Source organism: Diachasma alloeum, unplaced genomic scaffold (assembly GCF_001412515.2).
Source record: "Diachasma alloeum isolate Michigan unplaced genomic scaffold, Dall2.0 Dall_scaffold_00557, whole genome shotgun sequence".
Taxonomy (NCBI): domain Eukaryota; kingdom Metazoa; phylum Arthropoda; class Insecta; order Hymenoptera; family Braconidae; genus Diachasma; species Diachasma alloeum.
The window spans coordinates 221,682-242,079 of NW_021680689.1; the positions used below are offsets into that span (position 1 = coordinate 221,682).

The following is a 20,398-nucleotide window of genomic DNA, read 5'->3' on the forward strand; positions in this document are numbered from 1 at the left end:
TGCACAATGTTACAGTCTTTTGTGGTCAATTGTATACCAGCACGTATGGTCTCCAAGAGTGCGTGCGGGCTACCTTTTGTGGAGCTGTCAAGCAGAAACACCTTGTGACAACGAATTCACTCTAGCATAACTCAAACATCAGTGCTAGGCTTTGCTCCGGCTCTCATTAAATTGGCTGTTCTCGCATCCTTCGTCTGACCACTTCTCTCTTTTGTGTGCCGTACAAAATGTATTTCAGTACAACTAGTTACCAAATAATATTACCAGATCAAGTTGAAGAGTAGGATTCTCCCGACTCATTACTAAATCATTCTACAGTTGAAAGGTTGCTTAAAAATTGCAAGAAGGTATAAAACCCGCAGTCAGAAGGAAAGTGAGTATCATCTAAAAGCACTTCTCCCTTCAGGGAGGGAGAGAAAAAAATCAACATGAAATAAAGTGGACGGGGAGAGAGAAATGCGAAGAGTGCGGCGCAGTAGAAAAATCTCGACTTTCCTCGTGTAATTTTGGGATTTACAAGGTTTGGCCAACAGCCAGAATATGTAAGATGAGTATTACACAAACCTGAGAATGTCCGCCACGTTGTTTCCACGCGACTGGGGCACAAAATTATCGGCTCTCCGAATTCGTATGAACCCGAAAGAGAACAAGTGCCGTAAAAGGTGGTGAGTCTGAAAACGGAAGACAATACGGATGTTCGATTCGATGACGCCATCTCTGATTTTTCCATTGAATCATTGTATAGCTCCAGTTGAAGGGAGAGACTCTCAATATGATATATACCCTTCTATTGATAGAAAAAGGCTGAGGTAGCTTTTGAATATCCAAGTAAAGAAGGGTATAAATAATGAAAAAGAAAAATAAAGGATCTGACAAGCACGCGTGGCTTGATAGAACAAAATGATTTCTCTTGGGTCAAGCCCATTGTTGGTTGACTCACAGATCCACAATGGCCAGAAGGATATTTATTATACAAGCATGCGGGCTTTCGAAGGATAATCACGTACACTGCTCTATACGTGACATGAATTTCCAGATGATAACTGTACTATTTAGGCTTACCCTAAATTCTTGTCATCAAAATTCCAATTTCAATTTGTAGCTCGATGATTTATGAGGAATAAATTGATATTTGATTGTTCCTTTCGACTCTTGTCATTCATAATAGTTATAAATATGCTTTTACTAAACTGATATAATCCGCTACAATCAAGACAATTGCAATAGACGTTACGGCTGACTTGTCGGAAGTGCCGCAACAATTCAAGCAAGACAATGCCTTTCCGTTAAATCCAATGAAACTTTCCCATGAATGAGGATAGATCGTACGGGGGATGGAGGCAAGATCGGGCGGGTGTACGAAAGTGGGAGAGAGATGGTGAAAATAGAAGGGGAACCATAGTAAACGCGTTTGGAGGGTTCTACTCCGCCTGAGGAGGTGCGGTCCTGCGGTTAGTTCGGAAGCGTTTCGCGGTGGTAACTTGAAGCGAGGCGTTCGCCATGATGGAGACGAAGCACGCCACTCGGTTCAAACTTTCGACAAGCAAGCGAGGGTGGTAAGGTAAAAAAGGAGAAGGAAGGCGAGAGAGTGAGAGGAGCAGGGAGAAGGAAAATCCGAATAAGGGTGGCAGCAGACAAAATAGGGACGGGATGCAGGACGACAAAGTTTTGGTGAGAAAATACAGAGCGTCTAATGAAGAGAATGCAATTTCCCAATATCAGAGGGACACGGAAAAAATGTTGTTTCATACAAGCACGTATGTGATATAGATAATTTGTGTTAAAATGATTGCATCTCTGGGATTTAGGTGTAGAAAAAGAGAAGCATAAAATGAACGCGGAGGAGTAGAACTACAGCTCCTCTCTAAATCCATCGAGCTATCTTTGGGCCTTTATCTTTACGAGCATACTTATCGGCTTTGAAATCGAGCATGAATCTCTCGTAAAGCCCCAAAAGAACCGTATCCTCAGTATTCGGTATTCACCCTTCGGTCTTAAAAGCAAAATCATTGCGACTGTTTTCTCATCACTCTATGCGTCCAGAGTGAAATTAGAAAATATACTATTGTACTATATTTATAATGACTAATTGCCAGTGTCATTCAATTATACTGGCTGTAGATTTTTCTTTAACCGAGGAAAAAGGTAAGAGGTAGAGACTGAATATAGATTTCCCATGTACATTTGTCAAGGCGTGCCGTTGTGTGCGCTCATCGCAAGTTTCAAGTGCAAGGGAAAATTATTTGTCGTTCATATTGAGGGGAGGCTCCGTTGCAATACAGCTGCGCCGTTTGTTTTAATGGTAATTAGAGGAAACGAGAAACAGCAAGAATGGCGAGGATTTCGACAAAAGCAGTGTTGAAGGGCAGGAAAAATACATAGCTACAGTGCAAAAGCAAGGAGAAAAAAATAAGGAGAAAATTCCACAGAGCAAGGATACTCCACGATGTTCGTAATGGTGTAATGGAAAAAGTTGAAAGAACGAAAGATAGAGTGTACTGAGAGAAGAAAATGGCAAAGGATACGGGAGAAGAGTGAAAGAGGAGGCAAGGAGAGGGAGGGAGAGGACGGACCGAGCAGCGGACGGCGATAAAGGAGGAATGCACCAACCAACGCCGAGCATGTCCGACGTTTCGGAAGTTTGAGTGAAACGCGTTTAATGCCTCTCTTTGACGTGCACGAATGTTGGTACCTAGTATTATATATACGATCGCGTGGTTGTACCTACACGCCCCACGAATTCAGGAAAATCCTGAAACGCCATCCGGGCCTACATGCATCAATGCAAACGTATAAACTTTTCAAGTGCATGTTTACCAGTGGGAACATACGGAAAGTCGAGAAATGGTGTCACTGAACAGACGATTAAAAGTTGACTAATTTCTGTCTTTTAGTGAGAGACGAGGGAGAACATTTATATTTGTATTGCTCCATCGCAAAATGCGGGTTTATTCACTTATGCGAGTCCCATAAAATTTTCGTGTGAGAAAATACAAAAAAAAACATTTATTTTGACGTAGATTTTCCATTTCTGTACAACGCCAACGACTAGCGGGACAAATTTGCTAGGGTCGCAATGGATATCTGATGGTCACTCGTGCGGCTTCTCACCACCGTCTGACCGGGAGATTATGAGCTTACTAGGGCTAAAGGGGAGCCTAGTTGGATTATTTCAATGCACAAACGCACGATCGAGGTAAACTGATAGTACGATGATATCGATAGCTGTAGTCATCCAAATAAATACAAGAGAGTACAGTAAAACATTGGGACTTGGGGATTTTTAATTCTCCTAAAAGCCTGTATCAATAATGAGTGGGAGAGTGAGACAGTACAGCCTAACACAGAGACATATCCTTCAGCGCATTCATAATCCGACGAGGTTAGCCCAGGGGAAATTTTGCTTGGCGGTGGTAAAACCGGTGTTTCAGATGCTTCGTTTGGTGTACATGGGAAAGAGACAGAGTTTTAGGAGTGTAGAACAGAACGACTGGTGGAGAGTACACTATAGAGAATGAGAAACATGACATCCCGGGCTAAACCACAGAATAGTTATGATGTATAGGTTGATATAAGTAAAAGCATTTCATGCCCACCCTAAGTCTAATGCCATTAACGTTAAATGAACCCCTCCCGCCTCGCCTACTATAACAATAATGATTTTGTGTGGCACGTGCATATATATTGGGTTACAGGGACTTGAGCTGTGAAATTGTCAGCAATTGTACGAAAAGACAAAATCAGCAACACTTTTTAGAAGGACCGCAGAAATTATTGTGGTCATCTCCAGAGTCGATTTTCCAGGGAATATACACTTTAACCGTTTCAACGTTTTACCACAGAAATGATTCGAAAACGGAAGGATATACAGTGTACGTTCACGTGAGCACGCATTGGCGATAACGAGTCTTAAAGGTCGATGAAAAGACAAAAGAAAAGCCGTTTCTTCAAGAGAATGAATGAAAAAAGGAGTAAAAGAGGAAAGAGTTCATTTTAGCGATCGCGATACCGAACAGGCACGTACAACGAATCCAACCCCATAGTCCAAGTGCACATACATGTATAATTCTCGATTAGATTTTCGCCAACTTGGCGCAATCATTTCTCCACGTTTTGTTTTTTTTTTCCTTTTTTCTTCTTCCCTTTTTCTCACTGCCCCATTTTCCTGATCATAACACAGTAATATTCAACCATGAAACAATTTTGCACAGCAATGAGGCCCGTCGGCACACGAAAGCAAATTCAGCTACTACCTTGAACTTTCGCATATGCTACTCTATAAACGACCCGAATGATCAAACTTTTTTTTTCTAGGTTTTCCAATTTTTTCCATGGCGTATATCGAAAATAGTTTCCCCGTCTGACTAAACAAATGAATCCTCCACTGCGGATACTCATGTTTACCAGTTGACAGGGTTATTTATTTTAAAAAATTACTGGCAAACAAAAATATTGAAAAAATCACACAGTCAGCAAAAATGAGAATTTGTCGTTATTGATTGCAGGACCCGCAGTCCAGGTGAGAGCAGTTGTGGATGGTGTAGCAGAGCTACCATGTGACATACGGCCCCCTCAGCCAAACGACTCAGCAGTTTTAGTTGTGTGGTACAAAGCATCAGAACGTCGACCCGACATAACACCAATTTATAGGTAAATTGATAAGAATGTGTATTTTCCAAGAACAAATGCGAGAAAAAATTGAAATATTTTCTTCCATCAGCACATCGATAAAGTCTTTGGTGAATGTAATACATGTGTCAAGCCAGTCTAACATTCTCTATGAAGCATTGTGCTGTACATATAGTTTAGAATTACCCGGAGAGCTCTGCGTGTGACATGTGAATGCAAAGACCTGCGCGTGACGAGAATATAGGGGGGTGACCTAAACTCGTGGCAGGGTGCACAAGAAATGAAAGTGATCGTGTGCAAGTACAGGGTTAGCGTAGGATGCGTGTAAGTCAGTGGAATATTTCCTGCCAAAATAACTATTGTGACAGTATCACGGTGACAAGAGAATACAACAATTAAAGATTTCCACGTATCATTATGACATTTTCACTGAGATTATCGAAATGAGAAAAATGTCATAAAGTTTTTTCTCATTGGCCCTGAATTTATAGAGCAAATTGTACGTATGGAAACATGATATTATCCAGGCAGAAATTTTCTCACTGCATAAATCCCTATCAACAACTCTGTATCATCCATCTCCCGGGAACTCTTTGACAATACAATCTAACTATTTTAACGGGTCTGCCACATGTCTATGTCCCTTGAAGCATGAAGGAAGAGAAGACGAGGTTAATCCGGTAATTTCTCGGTGTACGCCACGACCTTCCGCCAGACGGAAAGCCGCCGGATGCGATAGCAAGCTCAGGGAACGCTCCGAAACGTTTATCCACCGAGTAGTAGGTTGATTCCTATATGTACTATACATATAGGTACCTAGTCCTTACACATTTCAACTGTTATGTTTATCTCATGTTTGTATTTACGTTGGATAATTCCCCATCATAACATAATTTTACTTGTGAAAATTCATTTCCATTTTCATTTCACGTTGAAATATGTTGACAATTCCAATTTAGAATAAATTAAAATGATAAAATTTAATGGTCTCGCTATTTGTAATCGTGAACTCTATTATACACACATTCTCCAAGTGTGCTCATGTTGTACAAGAGTGAATTACAATTTTATACTTGGATACGTATGTTGGTATACTTGCAGCGACCATAAACGCCCGCGTGTATTCATCGTTGACGACTTTCCTAGTAATCCACATTATCACATATAATCGTTGCTATATAATGTGCAGTTATTATTGTACATCCCACATATTTTGCAACAATTTTCATGTTACTGTATTTCATGCAACTTTTAGCACCTTTAAAAACCATATTCCTGTGGCAATAGAAGCAAATTAAGCATATAAAAAAAATATATATATTCCACGTACAAGATTCACCGATAAAATACCTTGTAAAAAATCTCAGAATATAGAATATGTCGCGCTAACGTATCTCGACGCGAGCGCAGACGCTGGTTAATAAATTATCCGGCTTCTAATTACGCGAAAAACAGTCGAGAGTTCAGTCCCAGTGGTAAGCACGCAGCCACTGAGCAGAACCAGCAGTAATAAGGGCGTTCGAGGGGGACTTGGAGAAGAGAAAATGGAACAAAGCAAAGAGAGAAAGAACAGAAAAAAAATAAACAAGAAAAGTACACGAGCGTCCGAGTTTACGACTAACCTTTATCTCTTCAACTTTCTTCCCTGGTCTCCACTATACCCAAACGTTCCATATCCACACTCTCATATCCCCTATTTTCATCTCGCAGCGCACTTTCCAACATGGCTTCAACGTGTTTGAATGAGACCAATACCCCAACGTTTATATGCCTTTTATTTTGCTTCGTCTCCGCCCTTTGATTTCGACGGCGAAAGTATGTATAGAAAATCATGAAATTTATCACACCAATTTATCTTGCAAGCTCTCATCCTTAACTGGGGGTTAAAACGATTGAGTGTAAATGTGAAATAGTCAGATATACAGATACCTGTGCAGAGGCAGATCCCTATGTATAGTCATGGGTCCCGATTCTCGTGATGTACAGTTCACTGGTCCAAATCGAACGAAACGGAAACTTCAACACGTCCAACTCACTTTATATACATACAGATGCAAGTCGTGAACTGCACTGCCTTTCTACTCAATCTAGCACTCTATCCCGAGTGGCCTCTCTCTTCACACGACGCGACATGTATCAATAATACATGTTTTTATTAATTATGTGAATAAATTCATCGGCATTGAAGTGAGAACATCACAGATTGGCCACAGAACTGAAGGAAAATATCCGTTTCACGTAGTTTACTCCGAGTATAGTCGGACATTGAAACAATATCTTCAATTTCACCATTCTCTCGAATACAGCGGTGTGAGTTTAAAAGTAAGATGGAGAACAGTTGAACTCCCAGTGCATCATCGTTGTCGTTTCTCTCTGAGGGACTACACGAAATTTCCAAGGAACTTAATCACGAGCTCTGTAGTGTAACCCCGAGGGATGTGGCAAGGATCGAGGCAGTTTACACGTCCGGGCGACGATCTCACCAAGTAAAGGACTCGGTAGAGTATAACTCATGCTACAGAAGGGACACAGGAAACACCAGAGATTTTACTGTTAATTTCTCAATGGGAATTTTCAACCTACTGGCTTCATTTGAATAGATAAATAATATTTGGAATGTGAGTAATGGGTGGCGACATATTATAAATTCTATGAAAACAGAATCGAAGGGAGTACCAAGGGAAAATGAACACCGAAAAAGGGAAATATACAGGTCATTAATTTTTTTTGTCCAGAGTTAGTTTTTTTTCTTTCTATTTTTTCGCTAGACTCGGCGAAGTAATTACGACCGAGTAATTATTCGACGTTATATACCTGGTTGGTGGGGCCGTTGGTGAAGTTGAAATCGATCCACTAGGAGAAATGGGACGACGCTAGTAACCGCGACACGACACAGCTGAGAGCAAGAATATCGGAGTAAAAATGGAGAATAAAAAAAAATTGGCGAAGAAAACCGAAATAGAGAGAGAAGGGTTTATGTGATGGGCGTTTGTTGACATTTTTTTCTTCATATTTATTTTCCATTTCTTCTCACTTGGTTCGGGTTCGTATCGTCTTCCGCCTCCCTCCATTTACGAGTACACAACAGCCAACGGGAGGATTTTCACTGCAGTGTAGGTGGTATAGCGCGGAGGAAGTGGCCCCTCTATATTGAGCGTGCAATACTCGAGACGGCGTTGAGCAGCGATGCGCGAACAAGGTATATGAATAATGGAGGTTTCCAAATCTATGTGTTCGTATATGAATGTGTGTCTATTTGGTGTACACTGCATTGGAAATATAAAGGAGTTGAAGGGAAGCAGTTATTGAGTGCACTAGGAGAGACAACTGTTCTATTTTTTTATATATAGAGGATGATGTGTTTGCGACAATCGCAATGACGGTGAAACAAGAATCGCAGCTTGACACCCTTATCACAAGAGATATTGAAGATACTTATACGACTTTCTATGCCTTGGGTTTTTACTGTAGTAGAATGTAGTTTTAGCATGGAGGATGCGCATATACTCGTACAAGTTGTGGCCAGTCTGGTGCACGGAGACCCAGTTTACAAACTATTACACACAGCATCAGTATTCAGTCGGCTCTTGTTCTAAAGGCGTGACAAGAAAATGCATAATTTTAGCAAGCAAAGAAATGGCGAATATACACACAGAAAGAGGAGACACATAACAATTTGTGTTTGGATGAAAATGTCTCCCTATTGGGTGTGCGGAATAACTAGCTTACGTGTACGTATGATACAGGACGGGAGCTGTGAGTAGGTAATAGAGACAGTACAGTTGATGATTACGGTGCGGGTATGAGAAAGTGAAGGAGGAATGGAGATGGCTGAACTTGGCACCTTAGGTCGAGATCTTAACCGTCTGATGGTAGTCATAGTTTAAAGTCGACTAACGAGTCTGCCTAAACTTATCTCTCTCTCTCTGCTTACCACTCGTAGGGTTGTAGCGCATGCAGGTGTTGAGGTGAATACGATACAGACGCCCAAAGATACTTACTTGTATATAACACACACTTGATACGCAAATCCACTCCTAATAAGGCGGCCTCGTCCTCACCTTCCATCAGCCCTGCTACACCACCTATAGCTATATTATAACCAACACTTAGCTACAGATGCAGAACTTTCCGGCCATAAACTCTTGTACGTCTCCACGCCCAATCCTGATTATTCGGTTACTTCTATACGTGGGAGGAGACAGATCTAACGATAAATTAGCAACCTGAAAATGGTCAAGATGCAAATTTGTCGGAAATTTAAGTCGTTAACTGCAGACTGTTTCTTTGGTTAGTGAGTTGAGTGGAAAATTTATAAATTATTATTGAAATGGTCTGGGAGTAAATCCCTGATGAAAATATTCTCGGGACAAATATATGAACTATACCGTCTTCTTGCCAAATTTATGGGCAGCATTGATGCGAATATTTAATGAATATGCAAATTGTTTCCACGAAGGTTTACAAGAAGAGTAACAGGCAGGCGCGCAAAGCAGTGAGAAAGAGGTGAGAGGAGGAGGAGGAGGAGGATAAAAATAGTGGTGGAAGGTTTGTGCGGGAATATAGCAGGTAAACTACGGGGGAAACGGTGGTTGCAGGAAGTGGTGCGAGGAAACTCAACGACTGGTAGAATATCTGGCAGACCCGTCGTGAGTGGAGTATCAACGCAGAAATTGGGAGCTGCTTCTCTCCAACTCAAGAGGGCATTGAGGACGGCAAAGGGAAAAGAGGTGACGTCGTCGCATCGGGACTGAAGCGCAAATGTTCGCCGTCGATTTCACGAAATCGATATAGGGTCGCTCGGATACCTTGGATGTGCTTCTCCCAGGGCACTGAAAGGAGGCGAAACTCCCTGAAGAGGCAGCGAGGGAGTGAGAACGAGAGAGAGAAATGGTGAAGGAGGTTGAGGTCGAAAACGGCGCGGGTTAATTGAAAATCGCAGGATACTTGAGAGGGAGAAGGAGAGAGAGAGAGAGAGAGATAGAAACAGAGAGGGCAACCATCGACCGGAGATCGCTTCCCGACAAATCCTCTCGGTGTATTTCTCTTTGGTCGAGAGGTGAAAAATTGCAGGAGCAGAAATGGGACTGCACTATAATTTTTTAAATTTCTATCAGTGATTGCCCCCTCTTCACCCACTCTACACGTCTACACTCAATAAAATGTAGTAAAATTTACGTGCACATTCCATCCTCTAGTATTCATTCCTTCCCCTCAATCGCACCTTTTCCATAACCACCTACCACCACACACATCATCATGCACAAGTATATATATGTATATCCATCACATAACCTGTCGTGTGATGCACGAGAGTTTGAGTTCAAGTTGAGTTCTCGCGCGTACTTGCAGCACGGAGTCCATACAATTTAGATTGGATCGCTCCTGACGCTGAGATCTAAATGCCGAGAACATATCCCCCACCGGTAATTGAAAACGCCGTGGCAACCTATACTGGCGTTTGGGAAGCCCCGGCGAAGTGACTGAGAGAGATGAAGAGAGAAACAGCACAGTCACAAGCCGAATTTAGTTGACTTACGAACGGAAACATTCACTATAAAGACCACGCTTGAACCGAATCTGGCCGCTAGGTTATCTGCAATACATGTCAATTTCCCGTCAAACCCCGACGAATCTCGCATTTAAGAACTTTAAAAGTAGGGGAGGGTGGGGCAAAACGGCCCCCCTTCAATTGTCAATAACTTGTGAATGACATTGTGAAAATTCCCAGTTTCAACTTCATTTTGAAGATAATTTTTCATTCTTCAAAACGAGCTCTAACTCATCCCAATCGGATTATTGAATCGGAAAATATTGATGATTGAAGGGGGGCCGTTTTGCCCCATCCTCCCCTATGTGAATCAGTGGGAAAAATGAGAATGAAAATCATTCAATGGTGAATTTCAACGACGCGTCTGACTCAACAACAAATGTTCTACTTTGAATGGAGAACCAGTGAAAACAGGGTATTTACGGTTTCCGACATTCCTCGTCGTCTTTTCGAGTACAACGGGCAAATATGTCCCATATATGAATTACTGGGCTTCGAAAGTACTTCATGTACGGTCGAGTACATGGATCATTTGGTATTCCAATGCCGGATATATGACTCGAATAAGCTAAGTGATCGTCGAATGGCGTGCCCCAATATGTTTATTTCCCTTCTTGAAATCGTACTTCCGGTGTCTTGAGCAGTGAAATAATGTTCAAGGTTTTTTTCTCTCCAATCGCGCATTGAAAATCACTATAAAAACAATTCAGTAGCGAAGTGCTAAACCGGGTTAAGTCGATTTGTATTTTTGGCCAATGTTCGATGAATATGACCTTCTTTATAACACTCAATTGGCTCTACAAAAAAGGTCATGACAACAATTTTTCCATCTCTTTTAAAGCCCGAGATAGTCGTTAAAAACTGATCAATTGACGAAACTGACTTGACCCGGTTTACCACTTCGCTACTGAATTGCACCAATTGTAATAAAAATACATTCAAGTGAAAAAATGCCGGGTGACACGTTGAAATTTAGCGGGCTACAAATTTCCAACTAATGGCTCGAAATAATAAACAGAGTAGTAAACGTAGGAAGCCCCTCATGGTATGCCTGCAACGTCACAGTAGTACAAGCTTGTCGCATAGGCGGCGTGTTTTCAGTACGGATATCACCGGAAACCCATCGTGTATCTAAATTGCAGGATAAAGTTTCACACGTCCATAACAGGATGCTCTGGAATTTCCCGTGAGTTGGAAGCCTGTCATGGATTCCCCACCAGAACATTATGCCAAGTACGGGGTGATAAAGACGAAGCTATTAGCAAATACATCTAAAAGCCGGTAATTCCAAAAACTATTTAGGGTTGAAAAATGAAAATGAAAATGATAAATATTCCAAGCATTATTTGTGGAACAATAGGTGTGAAACAAAGCAAACGCTGAAGACGTAGCTTATGTATTGAATGACTGATCTGTTCAATCTCCAAACCTTTGATGTCAGCCAATGTTTGATTCCATGCAGAATATGTATAGAAATGTGAAAATAGAGTGAAACGTTCATTGAATACGGTAGGAATGACACACATTGGGATTTCTGTACTGTATGAGAGAGTTTGCATGCGTGGTTGTTCGCAACCGGTCTACCATGTAGACATGATCGGACATTCTCGCAACATTTCGATGTAATTCAAAACCGCGAGGATTGTGTTAAATGTTCACTGCATACCACAGTTCAATCAAATTATCCATAGTTAACTCGCATACCGACTCTTTATCATGACGCGCACTTGTTATCAATATTTATGGATTTATCTGTCAATGTTTTGTCATTCTAGCTACGATATGAGGAGTAAACACACGGACAAAGCAGCGCACTGGAAAGACGAAGAGTATCTGAATGAGAGGGGGCATTTTAAGACAGCAACTGAGCCGGCTATTCTCAATATAAGAAGAGTCGAGCAGAGAGATGAAGGAGAATACCTGTGTAGGGTAGATTTTGTAAGGAGTCCAACGAGAAATTCCAAAATTTATCTTACTGTTATTGGTGAGTTGCGTTATGCTTGGTTTTCGTAATTATGCCTTCCTTTTTCCTTCACGAGAACGATCACGCGCTTCAGCGCGCGTGTTGAAGACAAATCGTGACACGAAAACCGAAAGTCGAACATGTGCGGGCGGATCCGAATGTTCGACCAATGAAATTCGAGGAATGAGCGTTACGCTACAGCTTACGGTGGATGTTCTTTTTAGAATAGGATACTTTTGAGAGTTCTGAATAGCCCGTCGCTTAAATAGTTGGAATCTACGTTCACCCGGCTAAAAAATTCGATTTTGGCGAAAACCGACTTTTCCCCTGGAAAAACGGAAAATTTGACCCTTTGAAAATCTGAAAAAAAAACTTTTTCAGTTTTCACTTTTTCCACATACTTTTGAGAGTTTTGGATAGCCCGTCGCTTAAATAGTGGGAATCAACCTTCATCCGGGTAAAAAATTCGATTTTGGCGAAAGTCGACTTTCCCCCTGAAAAAATCCAAGATCTGACACTTTGGCTTCGGGTGAAAAAATTTTTTTTTTCAGTTTTCACTTTTTCCACATACTTTTGAGAGTTCTGAATAGCCCGTCGCTTAAATAGTGGGAATCAACGTTCACCCGGCTAAAAAATTCGATTTTGGCGAAAGTTGACTTTCCCCCTGGAAAAACCGAAAATCTGACCCTTTGGCTCCGGGTGAAAAATTTTTTTTTTCAGTTTTCATTTTTTCCACATACTTTTGCGAGTTTTGGATAGCCCGTCGCTTAAATAGCTGGAATCAACGTTCACCCGGCTAAAAAATTCGATTTTGGCGAAAGTCGACTTTCCCCCTGGAAAAATCCAAGATCTGATACATTGGCTCCCGGTGAAAATTTTTTTTTTTCAGTTTTCACTTTTTCCACTTACTTTTGAGAGTTCTGAATAGCCCGTCACTTAAATAGTTGGAATCAACGTTCACCCGGCTAAAAAATTCGATTTTGGCGAAAGTCGACTTTCCCCCTGGAAAAATCCAAGATCTGATACATTGGCTCCCGGTGAAAATTTTTTTTTTTCAGTTTTCACTTTTTCCACTTACTTTTGAGAGTTCTGAATAGCCCGTCGCTTAAATAGTTGGAATCAACCTTCACCCGGGTAAAAAATTCGATTTTGGCGAATGTCGAGTTTCCCCCTGTAAAAATCCAAGATCCAAGATCCAAGATCAAGTGAAAAAATGTTTTCACTTTTCAAATCGTGACACGAAAACCGAAAGCCGACCGAAGTCGAACACGTGCGGGCGGATCCGAATGTTCGACCAATGAAATTTGAGGAATGAGCGTTACGTTACAGCTTCCGGCGTATGTTTTTTTAGAATAGGACTCCTATTCTAAAAAGAGATTATTCACCAGTGTTTAAAAATTTTTTACCTATTTATTTTCATGTGATTTATGGAAAAGATAATTGCCTGTGAAGTTATATATTTTCCAATCTTGAGACAAATAATCGACGCTTGGGATTGATGAAAGAAAAAAAAACGATACTTGGAAATTTATTTCTCAACTTCATCTGTACGACTCAGGGGAAATTATATAATATGTGGCATACGTGCTGCACCCTTGCTCCCGCTGTGACTTTACAGCGATATCCAGTCAGACTATTGATTATGTATACATAAATGTACATAGAGTAGAAAAGGGCAGGGGGTTCTCTCCAGGCAAACTGAGCGTTTTCTCGCTTCGAGTTTATTAAGTGGATGTCTCGCGTGATTACTTTGCTTCGGTACTGTGAATTCCAATCAACGTCATGAGCCAACAGTTGGTAAAGGGAATGGGGAAATGAAGCTCCAGCCAAGATTATTCGTAACATTGCGAGTCATAGAATAATATTCAAAAGACAGTTGTCTTTTGAATTGACTTGACAGACTGCCCACATCATCGAGTCAGTCTACCCTGTTTGACAAATAGATTGAAATGAGAGGAAAAAGGGCGAGGGGTGGAGAGTGGAGGTGTGACGATTGAAAGACCTATGAATCAATGTCTTTTTCACCCATAAAGTACGAGGATAATAACACGAGAGGTGGAGACTGAGAGAAAAGGGGAGCTTGCCTGACTTGATGGGGTTTTATACAGGTGTTCGTGGTTGGTTCAACTTCACTCGTTCCTGATCGTGCACGCCAGACACGTGATAGCAAAATGTCAGGAGGATTCTAGACGTCCCAACGTGTCGGTACTCGTTTCCTTGACGTGTAGCTTCTGCTCATCAACGTGTCAGTTGATGGTCCATTTTTTTTTCAAATTATTTCCGATGCTCATAATTAATTCCCATCATGACAGTAAAAAATATTACTCACAATAGGGAAAGGACAGTGTGTCGTTCAATCTAAACATCGACTACTCACGATTTATAATAGTTTTTTTTTTCTATTTTGTCGTTGCAGTGCCACCCCATAAACCAAATATTATAGATGAACATGGGAAAACAGTTTCGACTGTTGCGGGGCCCTACGAAGAGGGGGGAAGCATGCGGCTGACTTGTCTGGTCTCTGGAGGTAATTCTGTCCTCATATTTGTGAAAAAATTGTCACACAGAGTATCGATAACCGTATTGCCAATTTTTTGTATGACACAGGCCGCCCGGCACCAACAGTTAGATGGTGGCGAGGTGAAACACTTCTAGAGTCTAAGGATGAGCCTGGCGAATTTCCAGCTCTACGTAGAAACACTTTGATTGTTACGGAGCTGACAAGGGCGGATTTGCATGCCGCTTTCACTTGTCAGGCTTCGAATAATAACATCAGCCAACCAGTTTCAGCCTCAGTTATCATCGAGATGCACTGTAAGTGTATGATAAAGTTATATTTCTTCCGTGTTGGCTTGACCAGGCAAATTCAGTCATCTGCCTATTATTACATTCGATATTTGAATATAATAATAATAATGAAAGGGAGAGAAAGAGGATAACTCCAGACGGCTAAAGACACTAATATAAATATCTTGAAAAGCGTCTGGCGTAACCCCGGCTCATTCACTCGCAGTCTCCTTTTTGATGCTTCTCTCAATTTATATACATCCAAACACATAATTTTTTTCTGCCTCTGTAAGGGTCTTCCCTTTTTTCATACGTTTCATAGACCCTCGTTTAATTTTTGCAAGAGAGAGGAATGCATCTGTCCCTTTTTCTCCTTTTTCATTCTATTTCTCTTACTCGTTTATTTATTTATTGTTTTTTCCGGGCTTTTATTCCATTTTTTTCGTTTGTTTATGCTTTTTTTCATTGTAAATCCGGACCACTGTGCATGGGAGGCTTCTTTTATTCATTTTTTTCCTTCCCCTCGCGGGGATAACGTCTTCTTTTCTCTCCCGGCTAACGAAACAGTTGGAAAAAATGTTGACGACAATAATCGTAACACTTGTATTATTTCAAACTTGTGGATTTTTAACTGAAAAATCTCAAAAAGCACAAACTAATGAGATATTTCTACGATACTATTTCCAGTGCGGCCTCTTACCGTGGAAATTCTCAGTAGTGAACATGCACCATTGAGTGCAGACAGAAAATACGATATCAACTGTAGGACAATGGGATCAAGGCCATCAGCTAAATTGTCATGGTTCATGGAGGGGAAAATGCTCAAAAACTCCACACAAAGGGTGAGAATAAAGAATCATTGAAACGTTATTCAAGGAGATTTAATAGTCAATCGATCGATTTTCGTTTTTTTTAAACCTGGAACCGTGAAGAACTTAACAGGAAATTAATGATTTCGTTTCTCAATTTTTTTTCCTCCATTTGGTAATTGCCTCTCATTATCCTCACATTACGCATCCTTTCATCGAATATTCTCCAACATTCCTTTCCTATCTAGTGGATTATTGGCTGAAGATAAATTAGGGTTAAGTGAGGTTTTGTAAGGCAGCAGGTGTCGAAGGTTTCGACACAATTTGGTGAAAAAAACTACGGAGAGAAAATAGTGGGGAGGCATATGGAAAGATGAAGAGAGAAAAAATTGCATAAATGAGAGGACAAAGAGAGGGATGAAGTGAGAAAGAAGTAGTGCGGGCTACTCTGATCGTTACTCGAAATCACTGGCATTAAAGGCGGTATCGGTATTTGCATCGTTGCCATTAGCGTTCAGCTTGAACACGCCATGGTGCAATTACTGAATAGCCCGATGCTTTCGTGATCCCGTTTCTCTCCACACTGACCTCCCCCTCTTTTTCTCTCCTACCTGTAACTGGTTTTTTTATTCTCCACCCCTACCAAAAGTCGCACATATCAAAGCCATCGCACAATAAAGAGGAATTTATTGTCCCCCGAAAAATGTTGAAAATTAAAAATCAATTGCAGTTTTCCGAAGATGGTAATATGACAATGTCAACCTTGACATTCACACCGACACGAGAAGACCACGACAAGGTAATCACGTGTCGTGCCGAGAATTCTAATGTCGACGGGGGATTTGAGGAGGACACGTGGAAGCTGAATATTTTTTGTAAGTTTTTAAGAGAAAAAAAAGTACCCTCATTGCTTATGCCCCTGGGAAATGATATTTTTACTGCGTAATTCACTCTCCTTCATTTTATTTGGACGTATTTTTGGGTGTCCTAGTGAAATTTACTCGCATACACAAACGGCTGGGTTGGCTCAGTGTTTAAACGGGTTGAAAGTGCAAATGGATGAGGGGAAAAAGGGGTGAAGGGGCCTTGGAGGTTTGGTCGGATGGGTATGAATTTTCAGGATGGGCCATCGATAGAGATTATACCAGGACAAAAACGGGAATGTAATCGAAATAACGAGATGTCAACGGTAGAAAATGGAATGTACCGGAGATCGGGATTTATTCGGCCGGGTCCCCGGCGGCAGGAAACACGACGAGTGCGACAGGATCGTATACACCCTCCCCCTTCTTTTTTTTCCTTCCACTCTTTTCCGCTCTCTGCTACGTCTCTATATATCCACAAAGGGGTTTGAAGGGCGAGAGAGAAATGAAATGAAATGAAATTTTGGCATTGTGTCGAATTCTGTTGGAGAAAATGAAAAACACTCTGATGAATATGACAGACGATTTAGACCATGCTCGTTGTGAATGGCCCCTGGTTGAGATACGTTCCAACAGGATTTCAATAAATATACATTTTCACAATATCAATTTCAATCAATCTCATAGAGATAAACAATGTTTTGCACACGAAGAGTGAAATAAGTTGGGTACTTCGTCACAACTTCGTAACGGCTATTGTTAATTTTGTGTTGATTTGTTCCAGTTGTGCCAATATTAAAGCTCGAACTAGGTTCCAAGATGAACCCCGACGATATTGAGGAAGGTGACGATGTCTATTTTGAATGCAAAGTTCGAGCCAATCCTGAAGCGTATAAAGTTGTCTGGAAACACAACGTTAGTTAACACAATCAGTCTTTAATTGCTCCCGTGAATTTCCGTATGCAATATAATTTCCTCCCTTTCAGGGCATGGTGATTCATAATAATGCAAAGAAAGGTGTGATAGTTCAGCAGTATAGTCTTGCTTTACGCCAGGTCGATCGCTTTCAAGCGGGTAATTACATGTGTGTTGCCTCGAATGTCGAGGGAGATGGATACAGCGGGACAGTCGAGCTTAAAATTATGTGTAAGTACTAAAGTACTATTGTATTTTACAAGTATGATATACTCTATATTGAATAGAATTTTTTGCCCCGCTGGTGTCTGCCGTTGAGACGAGATATAATAGGTATCAGCACACCAACAAATCTGAATTGACAAATTACTCTATTGCTCCCAAACTTGCCTCGTTCACCGGTGAAACTATTCGAATACGGAAATAATTCTCATTGATCTCATGTGAAACACCGGAAACGCGTGACCTGTTTGATCATTATCCCATCGCAGCCAGGATATTATTATTTACATATTATTACATTATTGATTGTTCTTTCTGGTATTTTCCGCCGAATGCCAAATCACACCATCACTGCCAACGGCAGATGCTCCATCGAGATGATCACTAGTGTTAAAAATACAATGCAACAGATTTATTAATTTATTTATTCATTCGAGAGTTTTGTCGATGGCCTGGGGTGAGAATGCACCCCCGAAAAAGCCATAAGGCATATAAAAAACGAAATAAATAAATCAATAAAATAATATTACATTGATTATTACCACTTAAATATTACTGTCCTTCACTTCAAGGTACAAAATTATCATTAACATGACGTTTATCAAGAACAAGAGATTCACTCTGAAATGAAGAACATTCTACCTTTATGCGCATTCACTGCATCCTCCAACGCGTATTAGTTATAGTATATACACTCACACTATTCCAGCCAACGTCACCCTCATCAATATTGCCCCGGCCGATACCGCGTCCTTTACACTATGGTATATTCCAAAGTGAGGAATGTAAATGAGCTTTGGTCACGGTATGGGGGTGGCTAACGGTAAATTATTAGCGATATTCTCTCCAATGGCGTGAGGATCACTCATCGCAAATTCCATATGATCGGTTGAATTGATCGTGAATATTTTAACGAGGACATTATTCCATCTGATGTCGAATTAAAATGCGCATCATCAGTTGTAAAAAATGATCGTAACGGTCAAGTGTCACAAACAATGGGTAAAAAGAAAATACTCAAACTACAGCTAATACTCCGTAGACCTAAAAATACAGTCTTATTATTCCTCAGAGAGCTTGTCTCTTGGAGTTTATTCAGGGGAGAGAGTAAAGTATTACTTGTTTCCTTTTAGTTCGTTATTTATTTACATTGCTTTGGCTTCCTTATTCCAGACAAACCAATCTGTGTGCCCGATCAAAAACGTATATACGGAGTTGCTAGGCTGGAGGAGGCCAAAGTAGTTTGTCGCGTTGAGGCTTATCCACCACCGAGCAACTTTCGATGGGCATTCAATAATACCGAAGAAATGGCTGATGTACCACAAGCGAGATACAAAAATTCCACTCGCCATACGCAAAGTGTTCTCACGTACAGGCCCGTTACGGAAATGGACTATGGCACTGTACTCTGTTGGGCAAGCAATACAGCTGGACAACAGGCGAATGCGTGTATATTTCACATCATACCAGCAGGTAATAGTTGTTAAAAAATCTCAGCGAGCGGGGTTTAATAATAACGATGGAAAAACACATTTGGCCGGGTTTACGAATAAAAAAATAACATCGCCCCATTTTTCACCACCGTTCGTTACATTTTGTTCAGGAAAGCCTGAAGCGCCTTATAACTGCACTCTAACGAATCAAACCACAGAGTCATTATCAATCGAGTGTTCGGCTGGATTTGATGGGGGCCAGCCGCAAAATTTTTTGCTCGAAGTGTACGATCAATACACAGGAATTCTTCAGGCAAATGTCACATCTCGTGATAACGCTGCGTTTACAGTGCAAGATTTAGAGCCGGGAAAAGTACTGACAATGAAAATGTACGCATTCAATTCCAAGGGACGAAGTGAATCCACAAAACTTGAAGGTTTTACGCTCAAAGTTGCGGAGAAACAGACTGGTAAGCCTCGTAAGTTTCATTTTCTCTTACTATTTTCATACGTAGACAGAAAGCAATTATCCATTGAATGATATTCGCCGAGATGCTCGAGTATCAAGAGCAAAATTGGAAAAGGGGGGGCTGAGAAAAAAATAAATTAAGAATAAATGACAGACGGTAAAAGGCGGACTTGGCAAAAGGGCTCTATCCAACACTGTGCCATCTTGGCGCGCTTTCATCCCGATTAAAAATTAATTCGCACTCAGGTCCATGACGTTGAGAGCGCTCTAGAACTTTCTTCAGCTCACTGCACCCATTTCTTACTCGCTGAAAAATAATAATAAAAAATAAACTCGAAAGGTTGGGAAAATGAGTATAACGTTTATAACAATGTAAGCATAATGGGAATCTGCAGCGTGATTAATAATGTGTGTCAGATAATTTGAGAATAACAGGAAAGGGGTTGTATCTTGTTCACAGGTAGTCCTGTACCATTCGAAATAACACCACTTCTTGGAGTACTAATTGGTATTGTGGCGGCCCTACTCCTTATAACTATTATAATACTGGGGGCATTGAAAATCAGAAGTGATCGACGTGCGCACAGACCCGGAGATCTACCACTGAAAAAAGCTACAGCTCCGAGCTCAGAGGATCTCTACGACGCTGACGATAGAAATCCTGATGTTGTCCCTACGAATAAAGGTGATTATACGAGGGCATCAGCAATCACAGATGTGAAATCTTTGCATGACTTTTTATTTCAACCACAACAAT

General features: G+C 41.0%; 1 protein-coding gene across 3 annotated transcripts in view; it reads left to right on the plus strand.

Moving 5' to 3' along the window:
* Positions 1–20,398, plus strand: part of LOC107043217 (nephrin) — a 70,849-nt gene that overhangs the window by 47,599 nt on the left and 2,852 nt on the right. For 2 of the 3 annotated variants that reach the window (XM_015264601.1, XM_015264602.1), the window contains 11 exons: positions 4,506–4,650; positions 11,956–12,164; positions 14,560–14,670; positions 14,751–14,957; positions 15,618–15,772; positions 16,470–16,614; positions 17,387–17,517; positions 17,589–17,748; positions 18,913–19,212; positions 19,343–19,651; positions 20,102–20,326. In XM_015264601.1, coding sequence (XP_015120087.1) covers positions 4,506–4,650; positions 11,956–12,164; positions 14,560–14,670; positions 14,751–14,957; positions 15,618–15,772; positions 16,470–16,614; positions 17,387–17,517; positions 17,589–17,748; positions 18,913–19,212; positions 19,343–19,651; positions 20,102–20,326 — 2,097 coding nt within the window. The remainder of the gene's footprint in view (positions 1–4,505; positions 4,651–11,955; positions 12,165–14,559; positions 14,671–14,750; positions 14,958–15,617; positions 15,773–16,469; positions 16,615–17,386; positions 17,518–17,588; positions 17,749–18,912; positions 19,213–19,342; positions 19,652–20,101; positions 20,327–20,398) is intronic. The other variant, XM_015264603.1, reaches the window with a different exon arrangement.